This window comes from Macaca fascicularis, chromosome 14 (assembly GCF_037993035.2).
Source record: "Macaca fascicularis isolate 582-1 chromosome 14, T2T-MFA8v1.1".
Classification (NCBI taxonomy): Eukaryota; Metazoa; Chordata; class Mammalia; order Primates; family Cercopithecidae; genus Macaca; species Macaca fascicularis.
In genome coordinates, this window is record NC_088388.1 from 52,841,402 (window position 1) to 52,865,807 (window position 24,406).

Below are 24,406 nucleotides of genomic sequence, written 5' to 3' on the forward strand. Positions count from 1 at the left end.
ATACGTTCACAACTGTTACGGTTCTGTCTGTGTGAGGTTCCACGCTTAAGTAATGCTGGGGAAGGCAGCTGTCCCACAGCAGCGGCACACCTAGCAGATCTGACACATTTTTAAGACTGCCTACCTTTATTTGACAAATGATTTTCAATAATAACCAGCACTCTACTTCAGCTATTTAAAATTTTAAACATAAAATTTTTAAACATAAAAATTCCCACAGAGACTGAAGGAAGGGAAAAAAAAGTTCTGTTTCCTCATCTTCATAATCATTCTACTATTGTTGCTCATTGACAAATCTGTTTAACTACTGGAACAAGTAGCACCATGGGGACTGTGGACTCAGACTGCACCCGAAATGAGTACAAGGCTGGGTCCGCATGTGTTACTAAAGGAGAATATAATGGATAATGTGCATGGTAATTTGAAGCATATAGATGTTTTATATATAAAATAAAAATTCACCATTATATATGTTGTATACGTACATATATAAAAAATAAAAATTCAGCTGGGTACCGTGGTTCACACCTATAATCCCAGCACTTTCAGAGGTTGAGGCAGTAGGATCGCTTGAGCCCAGGAGTTCAAGACCAGCCTGGGCAACATAGGGAGATGCCATCTCTACAAATAATTTTTTTTTTTAATTAGTCGGGCATGGTGGCATGTGCTGGTAGTCCCAGCTACCTGGGAGGCTACAAAAGGAAGCTTCCTAGAGCCCAGGGGTTTGAGGCTGCAGTGAGCCACATGATTTGTACCACCGCACTCCAGCCTGGGCAACAGAACTAGATGCTGTCTCAAAAAAAAAAAATTAATTAAAAAAATTGAACACTAACTTCACCAATTATTTAGGACTCAGGCCAACAAAGGAGGTTTTGTCGGTTAATATGGTGATAATAAAAAGAAAACTGATTTTTTAGACGGTTTTGTCACTGTCGTAAATTCCTTACAGCCAAGCAACGTCCTTATTGTTTGCAGCTGGGGCAGACCGTGCCTACCACCTCACCATTGGTTTACCATTATCTCTTAGAACTCCCCAAACGACTTTAATATAGCTTTCATTTGGAATGGATGATCTGTAGTTACAATGACAGAATTATTCAAAACAAAGTTATTAAAGAATACCCAACCTACCCTCAGAAACCATCCCAACAAATTACGTGTTTTAAAGTCGTCAAAGTTACTATTTTTACATAAAATTAAAACATAACATACATTCAGAGAAGTAAACAAACTGGAAGTTTACAGCTCGATTAATTTTCATCAAGTGATCCAGCACCCAGATGAAGAAATGGAAGTCCCTCTCTCCCCCAAATATCCTTCCTTCCAGGCACAATAATCCATACACCTTGCCAGTGTAACCATGATCCTGAAACATTACACATTAGTTTTGTCTGCTTTCTGAACTTTAAGCAAGTGGAACTAAACAGGGTTTACGCTTGTGTTTAGTTTGTTTACTCAGCATTTGATTTGTGAGATTCAACCACATTGCTGTATATAGTTCATTTATCCTCATTACTGCAGAATATTCCACTGAATGAAAAATGCCACAATCTATCCACCCTATTACTTAGGGACATCTGCAAGGCTTCCAAATGGACCTATTACGAAGAGTGCTACTATGAACGTTCTTGAATATGCTTTTGATGAACATACGGATGTGCTTCTATTGGGTGTTCCTAGGAGTACAATTGCTCAGTCATAGAGTCTATGTGCATTTTATCCTTCATTTAGATAAGTAAGGAGAAACAGTCTGAGAAAATTCTCTATTTAATTATTAGTGTAAATTTAAGAGATTAGATTTTTTTTTTTTTTTTTTTTTGAGACGGAGTCTTGCTCTGTCACCCAGGCTGGAGTGCAGTGGCCGGATCTCAGCTCACTGCAAGCTCCTCCTTCTCGGGTTCACGCCATTCTCCTGCCTCTGCCTCCCGAGTAGCTGGGACTACAGGCACCCGCCACTTCGCCCGGCTAGTTTTTTGTATTTTTAGTAGAGACGGGGTTTCACCTATGTTAACCAGGATGGTCTCGATCTCCTGACCTCGTGATCCGCCCGTCTCGGCCTCCCAAAGTGCTGGGATTACAGGCTTGAGCCACCGCGCCCGGCCAAGAGATTAGATTTTAAAAGGCTTCCCAACTAACAGTAAATAACCAATTTGCCATTATAACTGCTTTGTAATTACCCTTGAACATAGAAAATAATTATGTAGCTATCCAACCATATCACAAATGCTCTTCAGGAATTTTCTAGGAGGAAGTAATGATGTAAAATATAATTATCTGTCAGCTGATAGTGTTACGGCTATTCCAGAAAGAAATGCAGTCACTGAACTCCCATGAAGCAAAGACTAATATCAAAGAATGTTAGCATTAAGTCAACAACAAAGGAGTCTGGGATTTGCAGAGTTCATTATCTACCCTACTGACACGTCCCCCTCCCAAATGAAAATCACCTCAGGTGGAAAGCAAACCTATTTCATGTAGTTCTGAAAGCAAGAAAATGAGTTTAAAAAAATGTACCACTATCAGAGATACAAACTATTTCTGCCTAAGCAGCTTTTACCTAACCACAGGATATTTTCTAAAAGTAAATAAAAACAAAAATCCAAGAAGCAGTTGAAAACTAGTAAAACTTATCTTTCCAATAAATTCCAAAGTCAAACCATATCCCATCTTCTGGGCACAAGCTGGCCAAAAAGGCTGGTCACGGGCCAGGTTCTGCAGTGTTAAAAAACAACACTTAAAAATATGGCTGGGGAAGTCCAGGCAAATGAGCGCTTCTAAGAAATCTTCTTCCTGTTTGCTCTAGAAACAGAGACCCTAACTCTAAGCTGAAACTTAGTTCAGAGGTCAACTCTCTCCTACTTCCAAAAGCAGAAATCCTTTCCACAGCATCCTGATCTGCAGTGCCTTAAAGCTAAATACTGTCAGACACAGGAAAACCACTTCAATAACGCTGCTGGGCCAGGCACAGTGGCCACTTACGCCCAGGAGTTTGAGACCAGCCTGGGCAACATAGCAAGACCCCATCTCTATTTATAAATAATTTTTTTTCTATTTATAAATAATAATAATAATAATGTTGCTGGACAGTCTTAACTGTTAGATAATTCTTTTTTCTGTTATATTAATTTTCTCTGCTACAAATTATCACAAATTTAGTTGCTTAAAACAAGACAAGCTAATTATTTTATATTCCTGTAGGTCAGAAATTTAATTCAGCTCTCAGCCAGCTAAGATCAAGGAACTAGAAGGGATGCAACTCCTTACTAGACAGAGGCTCTGAAGAGGGTTCTGTTTCCTTGCCTCTTCCAGCTTCTGAGACCACCCACATTCCTTGTCCAGGAGCCCCTTGCTCCATTTTCAAAGCTGGAAACACCAGCCGAATCCTTCTCACATGTCAACTGTCATCTCTCTGGATGTCTTCTTTTGTCTCCCTCTTCTGCTTTTAAGGGACCTTGGGACCACACTAGGCCCACTTAGATAATCCAAGATATTCTATCTGCTAATTAACAACTTTTAATTCCCCTTTGTCATGTAATGTACCATTATCCACAGATTCCATGGCTACAGATGAGGCATCTCTGGGGATCCATGATGCTGCCTATTACATCTCTTAAGTTGAAATGAGCTCCTCTGTAACTTCCATCCAGAACTTCAGGTACCACAGACCTAAGAACACTTCTGTAACAATTCTGCAGTTCTCTTTCCTTTCCTCCTTAACTTCACCATTCCTCTCCTCCTCCTCACCCACATAGTTCTTCAGGTTCTGTTTGCTTCCCAAGATTCAAGTTTTACATTTACTTTTTTAAACTCTGCCCAAAGTTCAGTCCTCCATTCATCCCATCCAGTCTGACACTGGTCCAGGTGTCTGTGAATGCTGCCTCTCATCTGTCATCTCATCTCAGACACTGGACTGACAGCACAGGCAGCAGAAGTGAGGGATTTGGAATCACTTTTTGGGTCTCGCTTTTCTCATCTTTAACCACAGGGAAGATGACCTGTTTCCAAAGGCCATGGTGGTAATATGAGGAGATAATGCATATGAAATTCATCTGCAATCTATAATGTACTATAAAAATTACAGTCATTAACAATACCTATAATCACTCCTGTTCACTTGTCAATTTGAAATATTGACCACGATAGAGATGAAGACAGAGCCTCAAGTCACATCTACAGATACCTTACCTCAACGAGACAAGAGTTTGTGATCAATAAACACAATAAAGACTGTCACCACGGAGCCAGTCTTGGCCCCAACCCACATTTGTCGGGTGTGTGGCACAGATGCAACACTGGCTTTTTCCAAACAGAAAAATTAGGACTTTTTCTAGTTTGTGTTTATGATGGGTCTTATGTATTGAGTACAACAGCTCAAACAGGTACAAAATTATCTTTCTCACAAAGGCATGATTAGACATGTTATAGAATTCTTTCTGGGAATAAAAAAAGGCACCATTAACACGTGTGTTGAATGAATTAAAGACTTTAAGGTCTATTTGTGGGCAAGTCCTGAAAAACAACAAAAAGTCGAAGCAGAAGCAGGTTTGAATGATGGGCAGAGGAAGCGGACAGCAACAGAAAACAAAAATACACCCCATCAAAAGCTTCCAAATTCTTTCCCAAATCATCCTTCTCTTACACCCATTACTTCCATAACTGAAACAGTTTAAGTCCCCAGATAAGAGTCTGGATTGGTTTCTCCTCTATCACCTCTTACTCAGTAAGCCCATTTATTCATATATCTGTTCTTTTTTTTTTTGAGACGGAGTCTCACTGTGCTGTCCAGGCTGGAGTGCAGTGGCACAATGTCGGCTCACTGCAACCTCGACCTTCAGGGTTCAAGTGATTCTACTGCCTCAGCCTCCCAAGTAGCTGGGATTACAGATGCACGTCACCATACTAATTTTTGTATCTTTTAGTAGAGAATGGGTTTCACTATGTTGGCCAGGCTGGTCTCGAACTCCTGACATAAAGTGATCCACCTGCCTCGGCCTCCCAAAGTGCTGGGATTATAGGTGTGGGCCACCATGCCCAGTCATCCTGGAGCTGTTTGGTTTAATTTCATGTTTTTGTCTTTTGGGAGTAAATATGAAAAATGCAACACTCTCCAAAGATTGACCCTTCCCATTTCAAGGGTAAGGAAGAATGAGGCCTCGCCCAAGTATGTGGGACCTGAAGTCCTTGGAGGCGGGTGTTAGGCCAAGGGACAGAGTGGATCATCCCTGCAAAACCTCTGTCCTCTGGAGACCTGGTTGTGGGGGCAGAAGGATTAGGAAGTGAAGGCTGCTTCTGCCCAGTGAAGAATGGGAGTGAGCAGCTCACATGGCAGCAGCATTTGGCAGATGACAACAACTTTGTCACAAGCTTCACTGGGGAAAAGCCTGTTGGAACAAAGGCAAAGAGATAACCTCTAAGGCATGAGGCCGGGGCACAGCAGGGGCACAGGGTCAGGAGAAGGCTGTGGACCTTCCTTTCCTATCCAGAGGGCTTGGAAGAGCTGCAGAGAATGATATGATTGCAAAAATGAAAACATCAAGAGGACGGTCCCCAACCAGAGACAGTCTAATAGGCACTGATGGTTGCAACAAGACGCTGGCATTTTAAAACACTACTTTGAACCTCTCCTCTTCATCCTCCCTGAGCAATGATCAAAGAACCAAGATTTCAAATTGTGAAGCAATTTTTTCCAATGGTAGCATCTGGCTCCTTGGCAGGCAGTGCTGGGAGCTGGGCCCTGTGATGGGCAGCCGTCCAGGCCTGCCACATGGTGAGGCTCGACCAGGCAGGGCATGCAGTGCGGCATTGCAGCTGCTCCCACAGGCACCAAAGGACAATCGCTCTGCACTGGGCCTGGAGCTGTGGGGCAAAAGTGCCCCTAGAGGCAGCACTGTCATGCGGGGGTCTGGAGAAAGCTGGCTGCTCTCAAAGGCTCCTCACCCTCTCATTTGCATGCATCTGCATCCTGGCTAAGACGCTTGAAGTCCGTCCCATTGACATTCAGAGGCTTGGGGTGGGTAGGGAAGCTGGGCCAACTGTGAGACAGCTCCCCAGCAAGGAAGCCTGCATTTAGGGGGAGTGAAGGAGCTGCCCTCAGAAAAGAGAGTCTTTGAGTGTGTTCACTTCGGCCCTTATGCCCTGCCCAACCCAATGATGAGACAGCAGCTGTAGCCTGCCTGCCACAGCTGTTTTAAATAAGAATAATAGGAATAAACTCAGCCGCGGCTCTTCAAGTTACTTCCCGCTAATTATGGCATATATTTACATCTACAAAATAGAAGATTTTTAAAAACACCACCAAGGCCCCCTTTATTGTGCAGATTGGCACCCCTATTTGAATTTCATAAACATTTAGTACTTCAAAGAATCTTAAAAGCTTGCTCTAATTATGATATGCAGTAGTTGAAAGGCTGCCTGTCTGCACTGCAAATTCCTACAAATACCAGCATTCGGTTTTTCAAAAATTCAATTAATATCACCCACACAACTTCAGGTGACCGCCAGTGGCAACTTCACATAGTGGCTAGGATGAAAGAGTCGGGTCTCAGCTCCAACTACAAAGCAGCTACACGGGCCAGTTCTTTCCAATAGAGGCAAGTAATGAGTTCTGGGTGCCCAGCTGAGCTGGCCCGAAACCCTTCTCATTCATCAGGTGTGTGAACACTGGCCCAGACACCACCTTTCCCAGGAAACAGGACCTTTTTATGGTTTCAAGGTTTTGTGCATGAAAAGTTTTTCATAGAAAAACAATAACAACTCCAAACCAATGATACGTAAGTGAACTAACAAGTGCAGAGTTGCCAGATAAAATAGGGAACCCAGTTCACTCGCATCTCAAATGAACAGCTAATACTTTTTCAGTACATATGAACATATATGCCAAATATTCTATAGGACATGCACACCAAAAAAGTATTCATTGTTTACTTGAAATGCAAAGTTAACTGGGCAACCTGCTAAATCTGACAACTCTACTATCAAGAAACCTTTACTACGAAGAATAAAAACTGAGACTTACCCTCAAATTTTCATTGCTGTAAAAGGCATCATATGTCCAAGATACTTTAAGTAGGGAAAATGAAGTTGCAGGAAACACTTGGAGCATAATCCTTTTTTAGTAAAAACAAGTGATGTATATGTGTATGTATAATGTTTGTAGAAACATATGTAAAAGTCTAAAAGGATGCGTTCCAAATTTTGGGATCTGGCTGACCACAGGCATGCATGTGTGCAAGGAGGATCTCACTTTTTATTCTATATTCCTTTCAACTGCTCAAACTATTCATAACAAACCTACATTACATTTTTAATTTAAAAAGTAAATTAAAATGGGGTGGACTTGGGGGTAGGAGGTACCGTGGATCTTCACCTGCACACGGAGAGGTGATCTCTCACACCACCAAGGGCCTAGGTTCAGTTTTATGCAACTGACTGAGATCCCTGAAGTGTCCAGTTAATTCAACTATGCCTTGCAAAACTGGGTCTGAAAATATGCAGCTACCCCGACTATGCCACATCAATTCTTTCCTTCTCAGGTTTTTCTTGAGGTGAAATGGTAACAGTGACAGCATGAATCAAGCTAATCGTGGCAGCAGCTCAGGTGGGATCGTGGCTTAGCATCTCAGTCTGTAGTCACAGAAGGGAGTGGAATTAAATGGCCCCAGAAGGAAGGGACAGACCCCTGACCTGGGCTTTCTTAGCAACCACAGAGCCGAAGGATCCAGGACAGAAAGTCTTGTAGGAATAGCTATTGGAATGAATTCCTCCATGAGGTCACGACAACTCCCGATGCAAGAGATTCTGCCCAGAAGCCCTGAAGATTTAAGAGTTGAAGGTTGAAAAAAAAGAAGGTTCTGTGGTTTATCAGAAGAGGATGGGAGGAAAAGTAATGTAAGCTTTTGTGCTCATTTTCCAAGCTATCCTATCCTGTGAAATCCATTATTTCATTCCTACCATGTTTTAGGCTTTCAGAGGATTCAGGTATGGTCTTTTGAAGTGAATCCCCCATGACCAGTGTTTCCACCCACATCTCTCCCTATTCTCCAAGTTCGGTAAGCCCCAGTGGCCATGGGGACCCCTCACCACCTCCCAGTAAGACTCCTTGTCTGTACATGAGTATTCACTGCCCTGAAAACTCCTTCTCACTCCCCTTGCATTGACCAAATTCTATCAAGATTCTGTTTAAATGCCATGTCTTTGTGAGCCTTTCCAGAATGTTCTCAGGGAAAAAGGGTTCCACCTCTGTGCTTCCACAGCAACTTCTGCCCACTTCCACTACAGCTCCTACCCCTCGGTGCTGTCGTTTACCTGCCCACATGTCTGCCATCCCTCACCAGACCCTGAGCCATGAAATCAGAACTTCTCAATCACATCTGCTTCTCAGTTTTCCAGAAGCAAAGTCGAGACTGGCAAATGTTTGTTGAATGACTTTCTGGCAATGAAGTGGCCCAGAAAAGCTTTCGAGTGAGTCTCCTGAGGTCTCCTCCTCCTCCTACGAATTGCTTGCGGATGATTCTTCACAAACTCTCAGGTGGTAATGTGAGCTGGCAATGTGGCAGAGTGCCCTGTGCACAGCAATTGCTTTAGGACCATTTACTGACTGAAATAAAATCACTTTCCAGGTAACTTAAAAAAAAAAACCTTGAAAATCTATTATACACATTGCAGCACTGAACAAAGGCCACAGACAGGGTACACTCCCTTGGAAAGGCCTACAAAGAAGTTTGGCATCCAGGGCTCGGGAACCAGGAAGGAACAATCCTAAGCAGCAGTCAACACAGAAAGTGCTCACAAGCTCCAGATATTTTTCTTATGAAAACAAACCAAAATGGGCAGATACACAAATGTATTGATTTCCCTATTCCTGTACTTACAATAGCAGGGCCTGCCTACCAAGAGATTAAAAAAAAAAAAAAAAAGCTCATATAACTACAGTCTAGCCCCCAAGTACCTCTAAATATCATGATACTTCTCACTAATCTTTCTTCTACTTAAATCATTTCATAACTTAATATTGTTCAGTTAACTTTAAAACTTAACACATTTTGAGATGAGACAGAAGTAGAGAGAAATGGAAAACTTATTGAGCTGAAAGGCCCCTCCTTCCTGATAGCAGTTCAAAACATGTGGAAAGCAAACGATTTCATATTGTTAACTTCCTCTTCCATGAATAGCAACAAGACGTTTGGTTCCAAATGACAGACTCAGGTCTACAATTCCAACCTAAACCATGCAGAATACAATTAGAAACAGGCTGAGACTCCAATGGGGGCAGGGTCTGTTTTGCCGGGTTACTGTTTCTTCTCTTTAAATAAAACCTGGTTTTATGCAGAGTGACTGTCATTTTGTTGAACAAACGTGATTTCATTTCTACCAAGACAAAAGAATCTTCTGAAGGCTGTCCTCTTTCCAGGTAACTTGCTTCCCCTTTTTTTTTGGAGACAGAGTCTTGGTCTGTCACCCAGGCTGGAGTGCAGTGGCCGGATCTCAGCTCACTGCAAGCTCCGCCTCCCGGGTTTATGCCATTCTCCTGCCTCAGCCTCCCGAGTAGCTGGGACTACAGGCGCCCGCCACCTCACCCGGCTAGTTTTTTTTTGTATTTTTAGTAGAGACGGGGTTTCACTGTGTTAGCCAGGATGGTCTCGATCTCCTGACCTCGTGATCCGCCCGTCTCGGCCTCCCAACGTGCTGGGATTACAGGCTTGAGCCACCGTGCCCGGCCTCCCTTTTTTTGTTTTATAAAATATTCTCACATCTGCTATCGTTAGTAAAAGTAGGCTTGCTTTTTCTTCCTTTAAAAATAATAGATTAAGAAAGTAAATTGGCCAGGCACGGTGGTTCATGCCTATAATCCCAGCACTTTGGGAGGCCAAGGCGGGTGGATCACCTGAGGTCAGGAGTTCGAGACCAGCCTGGCCAACATGGCAAAACTCCATCTCTACCAAAAATACAAAAATTAGCTGGGTGCAGTGGCAGGCACCTGTAATCCCAGTTACTCAGAAGGCTGAGGCAGGACAATCACTTGAACCCAAGAGGCAGAGGTTGCAGTGAGCTGAGATTGTACCACTGCACTCCAGCCTGGGGGACAGAGCGAGACTCCATCTCAGAAAAAAAAAAAGAAGGAAAGTAAATTAAGTAACTATGCAGACAGTATTGTCTACACTGAATGATCATAATTCCAAGAATTTTAAAATACAAAACATTTTTAAATAAGTATAGGGTAACATCATATATCCTGGTTTCTAGATATGACTAATTTGATAATGATTAGAGAGAAAGAATTATATTAAATGTGTATTTAAAAATTTGTTATAACCTGGCAACATGATACAAATCCATAAGATTTCACTTTTATATTGCTTTCTTCTTTATTATTCCAATCAAAGTTTAAGACTAAGCCTTTATCGTACTAATTATTATTATGAATGGTTTTGGGTTGTAATGTTTATGAATAGAATGTTAAAAGCATATAGCTTTCTTTAGACCAGTGTTTCCAATCTTGACGCCCTTGAGCATTAGGACAGGGAATAGAGTTCTGAGGCCCCTCTAAAGGTATTAGTCTCAACTGCATGTCTTACTTGGCAAAAAACATAATTTTATTTCCTTAAGTAAACTTCATGTAGCTGGAAATTAACTGCTTTTGACAGTCAGCTGTGAGCTACACTTGGGTTTTTGGCCTTCAGGATGCATGACTGAATCATACGTCCTCTAGTTCTGGGAATTCAATTTATGATCAATTCCCAAGGCTGTTGACATTTTCTTACATTAATTGCACTGTCTGCCACGTCACTGGCAATCCATCTGCCTGAATCTCAATGCTGCAGTGAAGCACAGCTTCATCCACTTGGGGGTGGACAGCCTTCCTTCCTAGAGCCTACACAGCACCTGATCATGTTTTGCAAGGAAAAAAGAAGTATGATTATCTGCCAGTGACAAGTGTTTGCCTCACGTATAACAAAGCTGGTTCCAAAACTCCTCTTGAACCATAATAACAATTTCAATGCCACATCAATGTGTAATTTTCTGAGATGGTTTAATTAGGGATTTAAATTTAAGCTAAAATTGAACTGCTATGGTCCTATAAAGTGCAAATAACTCAACTAAGGTGTCCATGGAATGGCAAGATGTCTTCTACGCTGGCCAGGGTCAGGTGATAATAACCAATCACAACCTATTCCTCTGCCTAGGGGTGGAGAAGATGCTTTTTTTGTTTATTTGTTTAATTCTACTTCAATTTCTGGGATACACGTGCAGAATGTGCTGGTTTGTTACATAGGAATACGTGTGCCATGGTGGTTTGTGGCACCTACTGACCTGTCCGCTAAGTTCCCTCCGCTCACCCACTACCCCGCAATAGGCCCTGGTGTGTGTTGTTCCCCTCCCTGTGTCCCCATGTTCTCACTGTTCAACTCCCACTTATGAGTGAGAACATGTCACCGGTGTTTGGTTTTCTGTTCCTGTATTAGTTTGCTGAGGATGATGGCTTCCAGCTTCATCCATGTCCCTGCAAAGGACATGATCTCATTCCTCCCTATGGCTGCATAGTATTCAATAATAGACTGGATATAAAGAAAATGTGGCAAAGCACTTTGGACATCAACTGACAGAAGCATCCCAACTTTAGAACTGTTGAAATGGGAACAAGTCCATGTCTTAGAATTGAAGAAATACGGTGCTTCAACCTTAATAGTAATAATTGCTTCTACAGAGGATGAGGAAGAATCAAAGACTTTTGAATAAGAAGAAAAAATGAAAGCAGATGTAGAGGAACTCAAATAACAAGTGACAATAGAAGATTGCTTTTTGTTTTGTTTTAAATTCCGCCAGGCAAGGCTGATGAAGATGCCTGGTCTACTCATGCATGGCCTGAGAGAGTAACTGCTACAACTATTTTAGAAAGCAACATGGTTATTTACACACATAACCATGTGTGTAAATCACACCACTGCACTTCAGCCTGGGCAGCAGCACAACACTGTCTCAAAAAAAAAAAAAGATAATTTGAAGTATAATGACATATGGCTAACATGATATTTCATAAAGAATAAAAGTGGAGTGTCAGATTGCACATATTCCTTGATCAAAACTACATAAACACGCATCACATTAGGTTATATTCATGATGCATTTAGGACTGAATTAAAAATTATATATTCCCAACTGTCTAGAATGTTATACCTTCATAATCATAATATAAAAACAATGCTGCTTTCTCCTTCTAATGGTAGTTGCAGGATCTCACTGACTTGTCTAGTAAGACTTAGACTTGAACTTGAATTTCCTGGTAATGGTAGTTGATTCACCTTACGTTTTGTATTCTTTTACGTGACGGTCAGTCAGGTGCGGCCACAGGACAAAGGAGGAGTTCAGGAAAAAAATTTACTACACTCAAAGGTCCCCAAGACAGGAAACATGGCAGGCTATGAAGGGCCACATGGAAAGATACTGGGGTGGTCAGGAGGCAGAAAACAAGGGGCTAGCTTAGACCAGAGCCTTTCCTGAGCTTTCCATGGACATGGCAGGGGAAACAGAGTGACCAATTAAGGACTGACTAGTTTGAATAACTCCAGCTGGCTCTAAGCTGCAGAGGTGGTCCCTAGCTGTCTGGTACCATTCCAGGGAATGATTAGGGCAGAGGAACACTGCATCTTGGGGTTGGACCAGATAGAGGAGGTCTGGTTCTGGACTGGTTCATGTGCATATGAAAAGCAGGCTCCTGGATTATCCTGTTGGACAGAATCATTTTCCTACTCTAAGAAGCGGCTAGACCCAGAAAGGCCAGTCTTTTCCCAGCAAGAAAGGCTTTTTTAAAAAAATCAGAACATAGTAATATACAGAATACGTATGTGAAAATACACCTTAGCTCCCATGTAAACATACACCAGAGCATCCCATAATGACAGGACTTCAGACAGAAACTACCAAGGCTGCTATCCTTCAGCAATTACCATTGGCTTCCATTTAAGTGAAGCTGTGTTGGGATGGTTTCTAGTGACAGAACTGTGCTCCCTGAAGAGGCCATACGCAGGTTTACAGAAAGAGCATGGATTCTGGACTCTAGCAGATCTGGCATTTACTAGCAATACGATGTCACAGAAGTCACTTTGCCTTTGTATGATTCGGTTTCTTCATGTGTAAAGTGGGACTCATCACATGTTCTCATAAGGATTAAATAATATCAAGTATGTGCTTAGCCCTGGCACAGCGCTTGGCTTAAAGAAGGTACCAGTTAAGCGTCAGGTTCAGGTACTGCTGAAAAAGAGAGGCACCTCTTCCCTTCCCTTCCATTCCTGCAAAATCACCTTTTCTCTCTTTGTAATTAAGCATGTTGTAGAATTAAAACACATAGGAGTAAATAAAAAGAAGGCAAAAGAAATAGAAAGAAATGAATAAGAAGCTGTCATGAAAAGGAAAACATAATAAAACTAGAAAAGGCAAAATGCAGAGTCTGTAACACTCAGTAAAAAGAATCCCATTACTCTCTTGACTGAAAAATTGTTAAAACACCGACTATTGCCTACTGCTGCCACAACTAAATTCTGATTCCTTCTCTTTCCAAATTTTTCTACCCACCTATCTTTCCATTACCAGTGAAGACTCAGCTGCAACACACCTCAATGCACCTGAAACATACGTTACACACATCCTGTCTCAGTGCCTTTGCTTACCAGCCCATCTAAGATGTCCCCTGTAATCTGTACCCCAATACTCCCAGACATAATGGCTGAAGGAGAGGCACCCCTAAGATCTTACTGGTGAGAATATAAAATGGTACAACCACATAAAAAAGAAGTTTAGCAGTATCTTAAAATGTTAAACATAGAGTCACCATAGGACCCAGCAATTCCACTCCTAGGTAGCTCCCCAAGAAAGATGAAACAGTATGTCCACACAGAATTGTCTACAAAGACTCCATAGCAATTACTCATAATAGCCTGAAGTGGAAATGATCCACATGCCTATCAACCAGTGAATGAACAAAGCAAAATGTGGTATATACATCTGATGGGACACTAATTCTACAATAAAAAGGATGCACCTCAAACACAACACAAGTAAAATGAGCCAGCTGCGAAAGATAATACACTGAATGATTTCATTCATATGAAATGTCTAGAAAAGACAAACCGATCTAGACAGAAAGTGGATCCATAGTTACCTGGGGCTGTGGGTGGAAATAAGAACTGACTACAAATGGGCACAGGAGATCCTTGTGGGGTGACAGACAAATTCCAACACTGGATTTTAGTATGATTACACAACTCTGTAAATTTTTCTAAAAATCACTAAATTGTACTTTCTCTCTTTTTTTTTTTCTTTTTCTTTTTTTTTTTTTTTTTGAGAATGTGTCTCACTCCGTCGCCCAGGCTGGAGTGCAATGGCGCGATCTTGGCTCACTGCAAGCTCCGCCTCCCAGGTTCACACCATTCTCTTGCCTCAGCCTCCCGAGTAGCTGGGACTACAGGCGCCCGCCGCCACACCCAGCGAATTTTTTGTATTTTTAGTAGAGATAGGGTTTAACCATGTTAGCCAGGATGGTCTTGATCTCCTGACCTCATGATCTGCCTGCCTCGGCCTCCCAAAGGGCTGGGATTACAGGTGTGAGCCACCGTGCCCAGCCTAAACTGTACATTTAACATGAGTGATTTTTATAGTATGTAAATTATACCTCAATAAGGCTCTTAAAAAAGATCTTAACAGATAAACAGCCATTCACAGGGGCTTTTAAGGGGTCCCACACCATGAAGGCATGGACAATGTAAAGCTTATATGGTAGAGGGGTGCTCATGCTGGCATCCTTGACTCTGTTATTCATTTATGCTTTGGGGCCTGGGATGCCAGTAGAGTCTTCCACCCTAAAATCAGTGGAGTGACTGCTACTTGGCTCATCGCCATCCCATTTGCCTCAAAGTGTCAACTGGCAGAGCTGAAGTGCCTGCATCTGGGGCTTAAGTGCAGGTACTTTAGGTAACACATAGTATTTTTCCATAGCAAACCCCTCCCATGGTCTAGCCTGACCAAGCCCAGGTTGGACGTAGCAGACATTCTGAAAACCGAATTCAGGAACAACCAAATGAACAAGTAAGAGTCAGGCTGATACTGACAGCCTAGAGACTTTAGGCCATTTGAAAAAGAGAAAAGAAAAGGACTAGGTATAGAGCCTCTGTTGTAACAAAAATAAGCACATCTGCTAAGCATACTGCTAAAAGATATTTTGAAGGGGGTGTGAAACGTACTTCAGAAACACCCACTGGAAGCACCTACTGATATCCAATGATAGATATTCTAAATGTAATTCATTCTTACTGAGTCATTAGAGGAAGCCAATGACATTTCAAATTGCAAACCAAATTTAAATTGCCTTCCCTCCTTCATTTTACCATAGTTATGACTGAATTTCTTTATAAAGGTTAAGTGTTCCTAACAACTGTACTGAAGGAGTGATGTTTTCTCTCACATTCATGGAAGTTCTCCACTTTAATTCTACAAATCTTAATAAACAAGTATCTGATCTCAGAGTAATTGTTTCTAAATTTGCACATCTCCCATCAGCTACCATACGCTAAACATCTGCAATCTAGACTTCATTATTTGAGGATTTATGACTGAAGGGCTCCACCATGGAAAATATTTATTAAAATCATCCACTGGGTAAAATAAGGGCAATTTTGGAGGCAAAACCAAAAAACACTTTCTAAGCACTCTCTATACTACTTTATATTCAAACAATATGCTAATTATCAGAAATCTTACTTAAAAACAGTTTAATTTGAAATTACTGAAAATGGTTTCTTTTCATAACATTCTATAATTTCTAATTAGCTTTCATTCACATGGATAAACAACCTTTTTTTATACCCTTTAAAATAGTGGCTCTCAAACTTTTTGATCACAGGACCCCCTTAAACTCATAAATAAATTATTGATGCACCAGACAGCCTGACCCTGACCCAAAGTAAATTCCCAGGAGTCGTCTTTCCTGGGTTTTGAATTTGCCGTAACAGGCGTAAACATTCTAGCAGCAGTTTGGTGATCATGTATGATACTGCAAACAGGACCAAAAAAATTATTGAGGACCTCAAAGACCTTTGCTTACTGTAGGTTACATCTATATTTTCTTTATTGGAAATTAAAACTGAGAAAATTTTAAAATATTACTTCATTTTAAGAAATAATAAGCTAACAGGCCGGCGCAGTTGCTCACGCCTGTAATTCCCAGCACTTTGGGAGGCTGAGACAGGTGGATCACCTGAGGTCAGGAGTTCGAGACCAGCCTCGCCAACATGTTGAAACCCCGTCTCTATGAAAAATACAAAAATTAGCTGGGCATGTAATCCCAGCTACTTGGGAGGCTGAGGCAAGAGAATCATTTGAACCCGGGAGGTGGAGGTTGCAGTGAGCTGAGATCGCGCCATCGCACTCCAGCCTAGGGGACAAGAGTGAGACTTCATCTCAAATAAAAAAAAAGAAATAATAAGCTAATTACATGTTGATACACATTTTTAAAAAACATTTAACATGCCTGTATTTTTAAAAAATTAATGAGACAGGTAGTTCTGCTTTACATTATGTGACAGACTCCTCAGATAATAGTGGTCATTTTCCTTTGATACTACATCAAAAGTCAACAAGGAGTAGTAGTTTCTTAATAGTAGGCTGGAATGTGGAATCTGAAACCATCTCAATGAATTTTTCCAACTCTGTTACATTTAAATCCATTGCTCTAACACTGTATCAGATTACATTTGTCAATATCATGGTGGATCTTATCAGAAAAGTATTTAAGTATTGAGAAGTTCACTAAGGTAGACACAAATTTCCCAATATTCTAATTTTCATTTGAAAGCCCAAATTTTATGCCAGGCGCGGTGGCTCAAGCCTGTAATCCCAGCACTTTGGGAGGCCAAGACGGGCGGATCACAAGGTCAGGAGATCGAGACCATCCTGGCTAACAGGGTGAAACCCCGTTTCTACTAAAAATTACAAAAAACTAGCCGGGCGAGGTGGCGGGCGCCTGTAGTCCCATCTACTCAGGAGGCTGAGGCAGGAGAATGGCGTAAACCCGGGAGGCGGAGCTCGCAGTGAGCTGAGATCCAGCCACTGCACTCCAGCCTGGGAGACAGAGCAAGACTCCGTCTCAAAAAAAAAAAGAAAGCCCAAATTTTATCTTTAGCAACAAATAATGTCATTTGTTTTCCTTGATGTGATAGACTCATGTGTTCATTTTCAATGTGTACTCTAGGTTGTAATAAAATTCATGAAGGACTTTTTTTTTCAACTGCATGAATTTTAGCAGCAGAGCCACTGCTCTGATTCATACTAAAGCAGTTCTATCCCACTGCTTTTGTATCATCAGTGTGAATATAAGCAGAATGCAAAAGGCAAATCATGTCTTGGTATTACAACAAAAATAGTTTTGACCTTGTCAACCCATTAAAATGATATCAAGGAACTCCCTAGGGGTTCACAGGCCACATTTTGAAAGCTACTCTGTTACCATATAACTGATCTCCAACCACCAGCCAAATTACTAGAAGGCAGCCACCAATTCAGAAAAGGAAAATGTGACTATGATCGCTTTTTCAGGTTGTCCATGTGTATTACTGACCCAACATCCATTATTGTAAGTAGAAGGCTACATCTACTATCCAAATTTATTTTTTTGGAACAGGGTCTTGCTCTGTTACTTACGCGGGAGTGCAGGGGCACAATCATAGCTCAGTGCAGCCTCGACTTCCTGGGCTCAAGCTATCCTCCCACCTCAGCCTCCTGAGTAGCTCAGACTACAGGTGTGCACCACCACATCTGGCTAATTTTGTATTTTTCATAGACAGGGTTTTGCTATTTGGGGCAGGCTGGTCTCAAACTCCTGAGCTCATGTAATAACCCTGCCTCAGCCTCCCAAAGTGCTGGGATTACAGGCGTGAGCTACTGTGCCTGGCCTACTAACCAAATTTCAATATGGAAGCACAAAATGATAAAAGATACAAAACAAGCTAATTTAATATGCAAATTTCCTTCCAAGGAACCTAAAACATAAATTTTTCTTTAATTCATCCATTTGTTCTCACATCTGTTGGGCTTTTTTTGTGTAGGGTTCTTGCTTGGTATAGAGATACGAAGAGGCTTAGGTTGACAGATCAAGGGATTAAGCAACAAGGAAAGAGAGCAGGGACACTGAAGTCACACAGATCTGATGTCAAGCTCCAGGTACCCAACCCACAAGCCTGTCTCTGGTGATCTGTGAGCCTTTTTTCCTAGGTGGAGCTGAGGAAAATTCCACCTAAACCTTGGAGGATGAAATGAAATGCACGTAAAGCATTCAGCACAGCTCCTAGCACAAAGCAAGCATATAAATGGAAGCCACTATATGAATAAGGCCCCCTGTGGCAGAGTCCAGAGGAAGGGGGACACATCCAAACAATCATGACACAGCGTGGGAAGTGATGACCAAATGCAATGGGAGTAGAAGAGAAATCAATGGTCTGCTTACATGGGGAAGGTTCTATTATAGTGGAGCTATTGTCTCACGGAAGAGAAGGAGCTGGCCCAGTGGTACAGGCAGAAAGGAGCAGAAAGTCCATCTAGACAAACAGAAGGCGGAGCATAGACTGGGCAGGTGGGGCAGCAGGGGTTTGGCAGGATACAAGAGGAAGCTACCCTGGAACCATGTCACTAAGGGCCTTTAATGCCATGCTAAGGAGCACAAACATTTACAATAGTTTAAAAAAAAAATGTGTGTAAAGGCTGAGGAATCATAAACTCGCAGTGCTAGCAGGTTATCTGTTCTACTGGTGCGCCTAATGCCTCAGCACACACACATTATCCTTATGCCCATTCTGACCCATTAGCATTCCCCTGGCCCAAGCCTCACTAGTGCCGAAGGAGTGGCAAAGCTCCTCTCAGAGGCTCTGGAACATCAGCAAAGCTGCAGCAGCCAGGGGAATTTGCCCATCATTTTAAAGCACAAATAAAGTATACACTGGGCAAAGCAATTCTATTTCCTCTCTGATGCTTATAAAATCTTGAAGCGTGTAACTTTATCTTCATCCCAGCTCCGGGTCCTGCACACCAATGGAATTTATAGATTGCTCTGATTAATGGAGAAGAAACAGAAAGAGGGTACAGTGCCTCACATTTTCAATTATTACTCCAGCCATCTGTGAGTAAGTGAAGTCCAAAGAGGCTGCTTGTCCCTCCTGCCCTTTGGCAGGGACAGAGAATGTCACCCAGGTGTGCCATGTGGATGCACAAGGCCGGCATGAGGACCAATCACAGGTGTGAGTCCATGCTCCCGTGGCAATTGTGCAGAAGCACATGAAGGTGCACTCAGTGTAAATCCACAGCCAGCTGTGCTGCACTGTGCTCACTTAAGAGATGTGACCATTCAGACAAAAACCACGGAAATCACAGCAATGTCTTACTCACCCAGAATTTTACGAGGAAGAAGGCATTTTGAGGGCCCTTTCCAAACAGTTCCTTTAAGCCACCTTTCTTTTCAGGAAATTTGTCATAAATCTGACGAATGTCCACTGATTCAAGCAACGGGTCACTGTAAGAATGGTTGGCATGCCCAATGTGCACGAAGAGGTGTTTGTTGTACTGTAAGAAACCAAAAGAAACATTCCCATTACAAACTCTTTGATCAACCTGGGACTCATCCATCTTGAACTGGATAAAGAGCAGTAGTACCAAAATTCTGGAATTAGGCTTTTGAGCCTAGGATCAATGCTTCTGAAATGATGAGCATGTTTAGAAAAGCGATTATAGCTTAGGGTGGAGACAATCATTGTTTTTTACTGACAAGGACATGTATTTTCTGAAATACCTAAAAAAGGCTTTTTTTGCAGACACATTAATTACAACAGCTTAAGTTACCCAGCTATCAAACCAAGAAACAATTATATTACCCAATTTCACCTGACAAAACTGAAAATGACAGTGATACTCTTTGGAGTCCAATAAGAAATCTGTGTGCAGTTAGCTCATGTCATAACCCAGAATGCACTTCTTGTCTCAGCTCTCCTGGAACAGCGTGGATACAGTGATCTTAGCAATGGTACCCACTTCCTTCTTCCAGTAGGAGTAAGAGTGCTGAGCCTCTTTGTCACCAGTCCCCTTAGTAACCAATCCAAAACTTCTGCATAAGGACTGCTCAATATGTCACTGTCAGTGCAAAGTTAGGATTGGGGTATAGATCACAGAGAAAATCTACAAGGCCATACATGGCTGATGAAAAAGAACATAGGTCACTCATTCATGACAAAACAAACAAAAACCTCTAAACCACGTTAAGTCATTTCACTCACAAAGTGAACCCTTTTCTTCCCCTTGCTTTGGGATAAGACATGGTAACTGGACCACAAAGGAGTGTGTCCAAACCAATGGGTCTCAACCCAGGCTACATCAGAATAACCAAGGAGCATTTAAACATCACAAAGGCCTGAGCACAATCTAGATTAAACTGGAATGTCTGAGAATGAGGTCAAACATCAGTAATTTTTAAAGCTTCTTCAGCAAATTCCAATATACAGCCAAATTTGAGAACCACTGGTCTAGACGCTGTACTCCAGAGACCCTTCAGGCATGCCTCTCCCACTGCACAGGCAGTAACACCAACATAATGTGACACAGACCAAGAAACCTGGGGATGCAAGGGCTCCATGGGCCTCAGAACCAAAGAGATTTCAATGAGAAACTCCATCTGCCTTCTTTATCTAGCAGTCCAAGTCTGCTCACATTCCAAATTAAACTGGCAATTCTCCAACTACTATACCGAGTACTAATCTATTCCACAGGAGGTCCCAAGTAACAGAAGGCTTGGGCAAAGCTGAGTATTATACATGGGTTAAGAATATACAGTCCCTGGAACCTAATCATCGGGGCCTGCTTTAAAAAAAACAACAAAACAAGATTGTGTGGTAGACTCATCCTGCTCAAGTACAAAACACTGTGCCTAAGGCAAATTAGCTATGATACTGGGCAAGTGCCTCTCAAGTCTCTAAAATGGGGACCGTGATAGCATTCACTTCACTGGATTGTTACAGGGTTTAAATAAGACACTCCACAGACTTCACCAGGGATCCTAGATCTAACAAGAATAAGCACTCAATAAAATCTAGCTATTATTGTTTTAATAAGACTTCTCCTCTTAGAGATTCAAAGTAAATATTAGAGTATTAAAAGCAGTGCCACTGACTGGGCGTGGTGGCTCATGCCTTTAATATCAGCACCTTGGAAGGCCAAGGAGGGAGAATCATTTGAGCTCAAGAGTTCGAGAACAGCCTGGACAACACAGTGAGACCTCAGCTCTACCAGAAAAAAAAAAAAAAAAAAAAAAAAAAATTCACCAGGTGTGGCAGTGCATGCCTGTAGTCCCAGCTACTTGGAGGCTAAGGCAGGAGGATCACTTGAGCCTGGAAAATCAAAGGTGCAATGGAGCTATGATCATGCCACTGCACTTCAGCCTGGGCAACAGGGTAAGACCTTATCTCTTAAAAAGGCACTTCCATAAAAAAACATTTTTAAACATATAATCTAGAGTTTCTCAAACTCGGTCACAAAATCCTGTGAAATATATCCTGAAGGAGTACTGGTTTAAATCTATAACCTGCTACCCACATTTGGATCTCTGGCCACCATGCCAAAAGACAGGAGGCTGGACACTCCATCTGATGCCAGTGTTGCATATAGAGGCAGTGCAACTGGGGCCAGTATCTTTTGGAAGAGGACCAGGTCCCTCTCCTATTCAACATCAGAGTGGTAAAATCCTAAAAGATATCAGGTGAAGTGAAACAGAGGACCCTATCAAGCTCTGACATGGATGCAGCTGCATGGACTAGCTGCCTGGCATTAAGACAGAAGCTGGGAGATACTATAAAACAATAGTGTATGCCTGAGAAGTAAGAAAATATTTTTAAAAAGGTTAAAAGTAAAAGTGGGAAGAAATTATTTTTAAACAGGTTAAAAGTAAAAGCTACTATGTTAGGGAAGTGAGACTTGGGGGTGGGAAGAGGTGAGATTATAAGGGTAGGAGGGAATATCTTTGAGCTTTTTATACATTTTCTCAAATGTTGCCACATCACTTTTTCCAATTATAAACAACAGCTCATGGAAATGTATGCGGCACAGTCATAGCTGCTAAGAAACTTCTGGTCTTTCTAGTCTCAGTGGGCAAAAGTGGAAAAAAAAAAAAAAAACACACAGGCAAAGGTGTGGGCACAGACGCTGGTATAAAGGCAATCAGAAACACAAAGTGGAACGTGGAGTACACAGCAAAAGGCACTGTTTCTTTATTACCTAGACAACTGGCTATGTATCCATCCATCCAACCCTGATTTATAACTTCTGCTTACAGCTAGCTCTCAGACCTCCCCAGTTCTGGAAGGCACCGTTTCTGTCTATTCTAGTGCCTTCTGCAGGGAGTGAATTTACGGGAGGCATGAGACACAAGCCTTGGGGACCCACTGAGCTGAATCTGAGTCTCCCTTCAGGCTCCTCACTCCTAGCTGTTCTGCCTCACTAGCTGCCCCAGGCCAGGTCAGAGCTGGGATGAAGTTGAGAAGCTGGGAAACTTGAAGTCTTTGCGCTTAACATCAAAATGTCCCTTGCACTGCACTGCACTGCTGGAAATGGGGACCATGGCCCTGACATCCACAGGTCAAGAAGATGAATGGGGGTAAAATCTACCACATACCGATGGGGACCATGAAGGTGCACCTGAAAAGCAAGGTGCTGAGTGTAAAGCACAAAAGCCTTGGAGCCAGACACAAACCTGAAACCTCAGACTTCTCATCTGTGCAATGGGGACATAATAGCTGAAAGTGCTCGGCATAGGACCTGGCATATAAGAAATGTTTGACAGGGGCTGGGATTGGTGGCTCACACCTCTAATCCCAGAACTTGGGAGGCCGAGGAAGGTGGATCACTTGAGGTCAGGAGTTCGAGACCAGCCTGGCCAACATGGAGAAACCTCGTCTCTACTAAAAATACAAAAATTAGCTGAGTGTGGTGGCACGCACCTGTAATCCCAGCTACTTGGGAGGCTGAGGCAGGAGAATTGCTTGAACCCAGGAGGCAGAGACTGCAGTGAGCCAAGATCACACCACTACACTCCAGCCTGAGCATAAGAGACTACATCTCAAAACAAAATAAAACAAAAAAAAGAAGCGTTCATGTTCAATAAATTATAGCTAAAATGACCATTGTTATAGTTTATTATCATGTGAGATTCACTAGATCCTGAGGTAGAAGCAAAAGAACTTTCCTGCTTTTGCTATCCCTCCTGCCTAGTAAAAAAAAAAAAAAAAGAAACACAAATAAGCCAAGAGCTGGGAACAAGCAGTGAAGCCAAGTGACTGTTCAAATCCCTGATCGTGGCCGCCTCATAACCAGCTGCTCAGGGTGTGGGCCTCTCACCTGTGCCTGAAGGAAGGCAGAGAACTTGTGTCCACTGGGCACTGTGAGCAATGGTGTTGCTTATAGATGTGATCTCAGGTAATCTTTGCCTCATGATGCTGCTGGAGGTGGATTTAATTTAAATCATTTCACAGACAAGGAAATAGAAGCTCAGAGATGAACTGACTTGCCTGAGGTCATACATCCAGGAATAGTCCTGGAGTTAATAAAACTTGGATCTGTCAACACCACAGCCCTTGCGTTTGCTGCAAACATCAATCACACTGTCCCCCAGAAGAAAATGTCTAAGCCTTTCCAACACCGTTAAACCAACGTTTTTTGAAAGTTGATTTGGGAAAGGAACAACAACAAAAAAACTAAACCATGTTTTAAAGCTTCTATGAAGTTAAACTGGAATTATGGACAAACATGATTCACAAACGCATCAGACAGAGTCCACAAAGGTTTCTATTTTGACGATTTACCTCTGTGTTCAAGGCTGAAATGAACAGAGAAGGGCAGGCTGTCTTTGCCAAAGGAAATTGGGCACTGTCTCTACAAGGCTGGTGACTTGAAACCAAACTCTGACCATTGGCATCTGAGTGGCTTCACTGCTGCCAAGAGGTGGTGACTCTGTTTCTAAGAATACAAAGTACTACAGAAGGTGCCCTGGAGACCACAGCATTGAAACAAACAGACCACCCTCTCTACTTCATTCAACCTGGGTAGGTCAGGAATCCTTCTGTCCCCAAATCCAGAAGGCTGAAAGGAAGATATCTATATGTTGGGTTCAAGTTTTAATGAAATTAACCTAAAAATCATTTGGTGAGGCTCTATTTCCAGTCTTGCCAGTTGTCTGTGCTAAGGTGGATTATTTATTTGCTTCCCTCCTTCCCAAATCAATCCCATTTCTTCTCCAGCAATGGTGGTTTCCCCAAAAGTGAAGGTGGCACATAAAACAAAAAAGGGCAATTCTGTTCTATAGGGCACAAAACAAACACTCATAAAAGAA

The 24,406-nt window shown here is 42.2% G+C and overlaps 1 protein-coding gene and 1 non-coding gene across 8 annotated transcripts in view; one reads left to right on the forward strand and one right to left on the reverse strand.

The window, feature by feature from the left end:
- The window catches only part of TEAD1 (TEA domain transcription factor 1), a 271,129-nt gene that overhangs the window by 21,445 nt on the left and 225,278 nt on the right, over positions 1–24,406 (reverse strand). For all 7 annotated transcript variants that reach the window (XM_045371517.3, XM_045371518.3, XM_065528530.2 and 4 more), the window contains one exon: positions 19,426–19,599. In XM_045371517.3, coding sequence (XP_045227452.1) covers positions 19,426–19,599 — 174 coding nt within the window. The remainder of the gene's footprint in view (positions 1–19,425; positions 19,600–24,406) is intronic.
- LOC123568941 (small Cajal body-specific RNA 16) lies at positions 15,883–16,054 on the forward strand. The gene has a single exon (XR_006692492.2).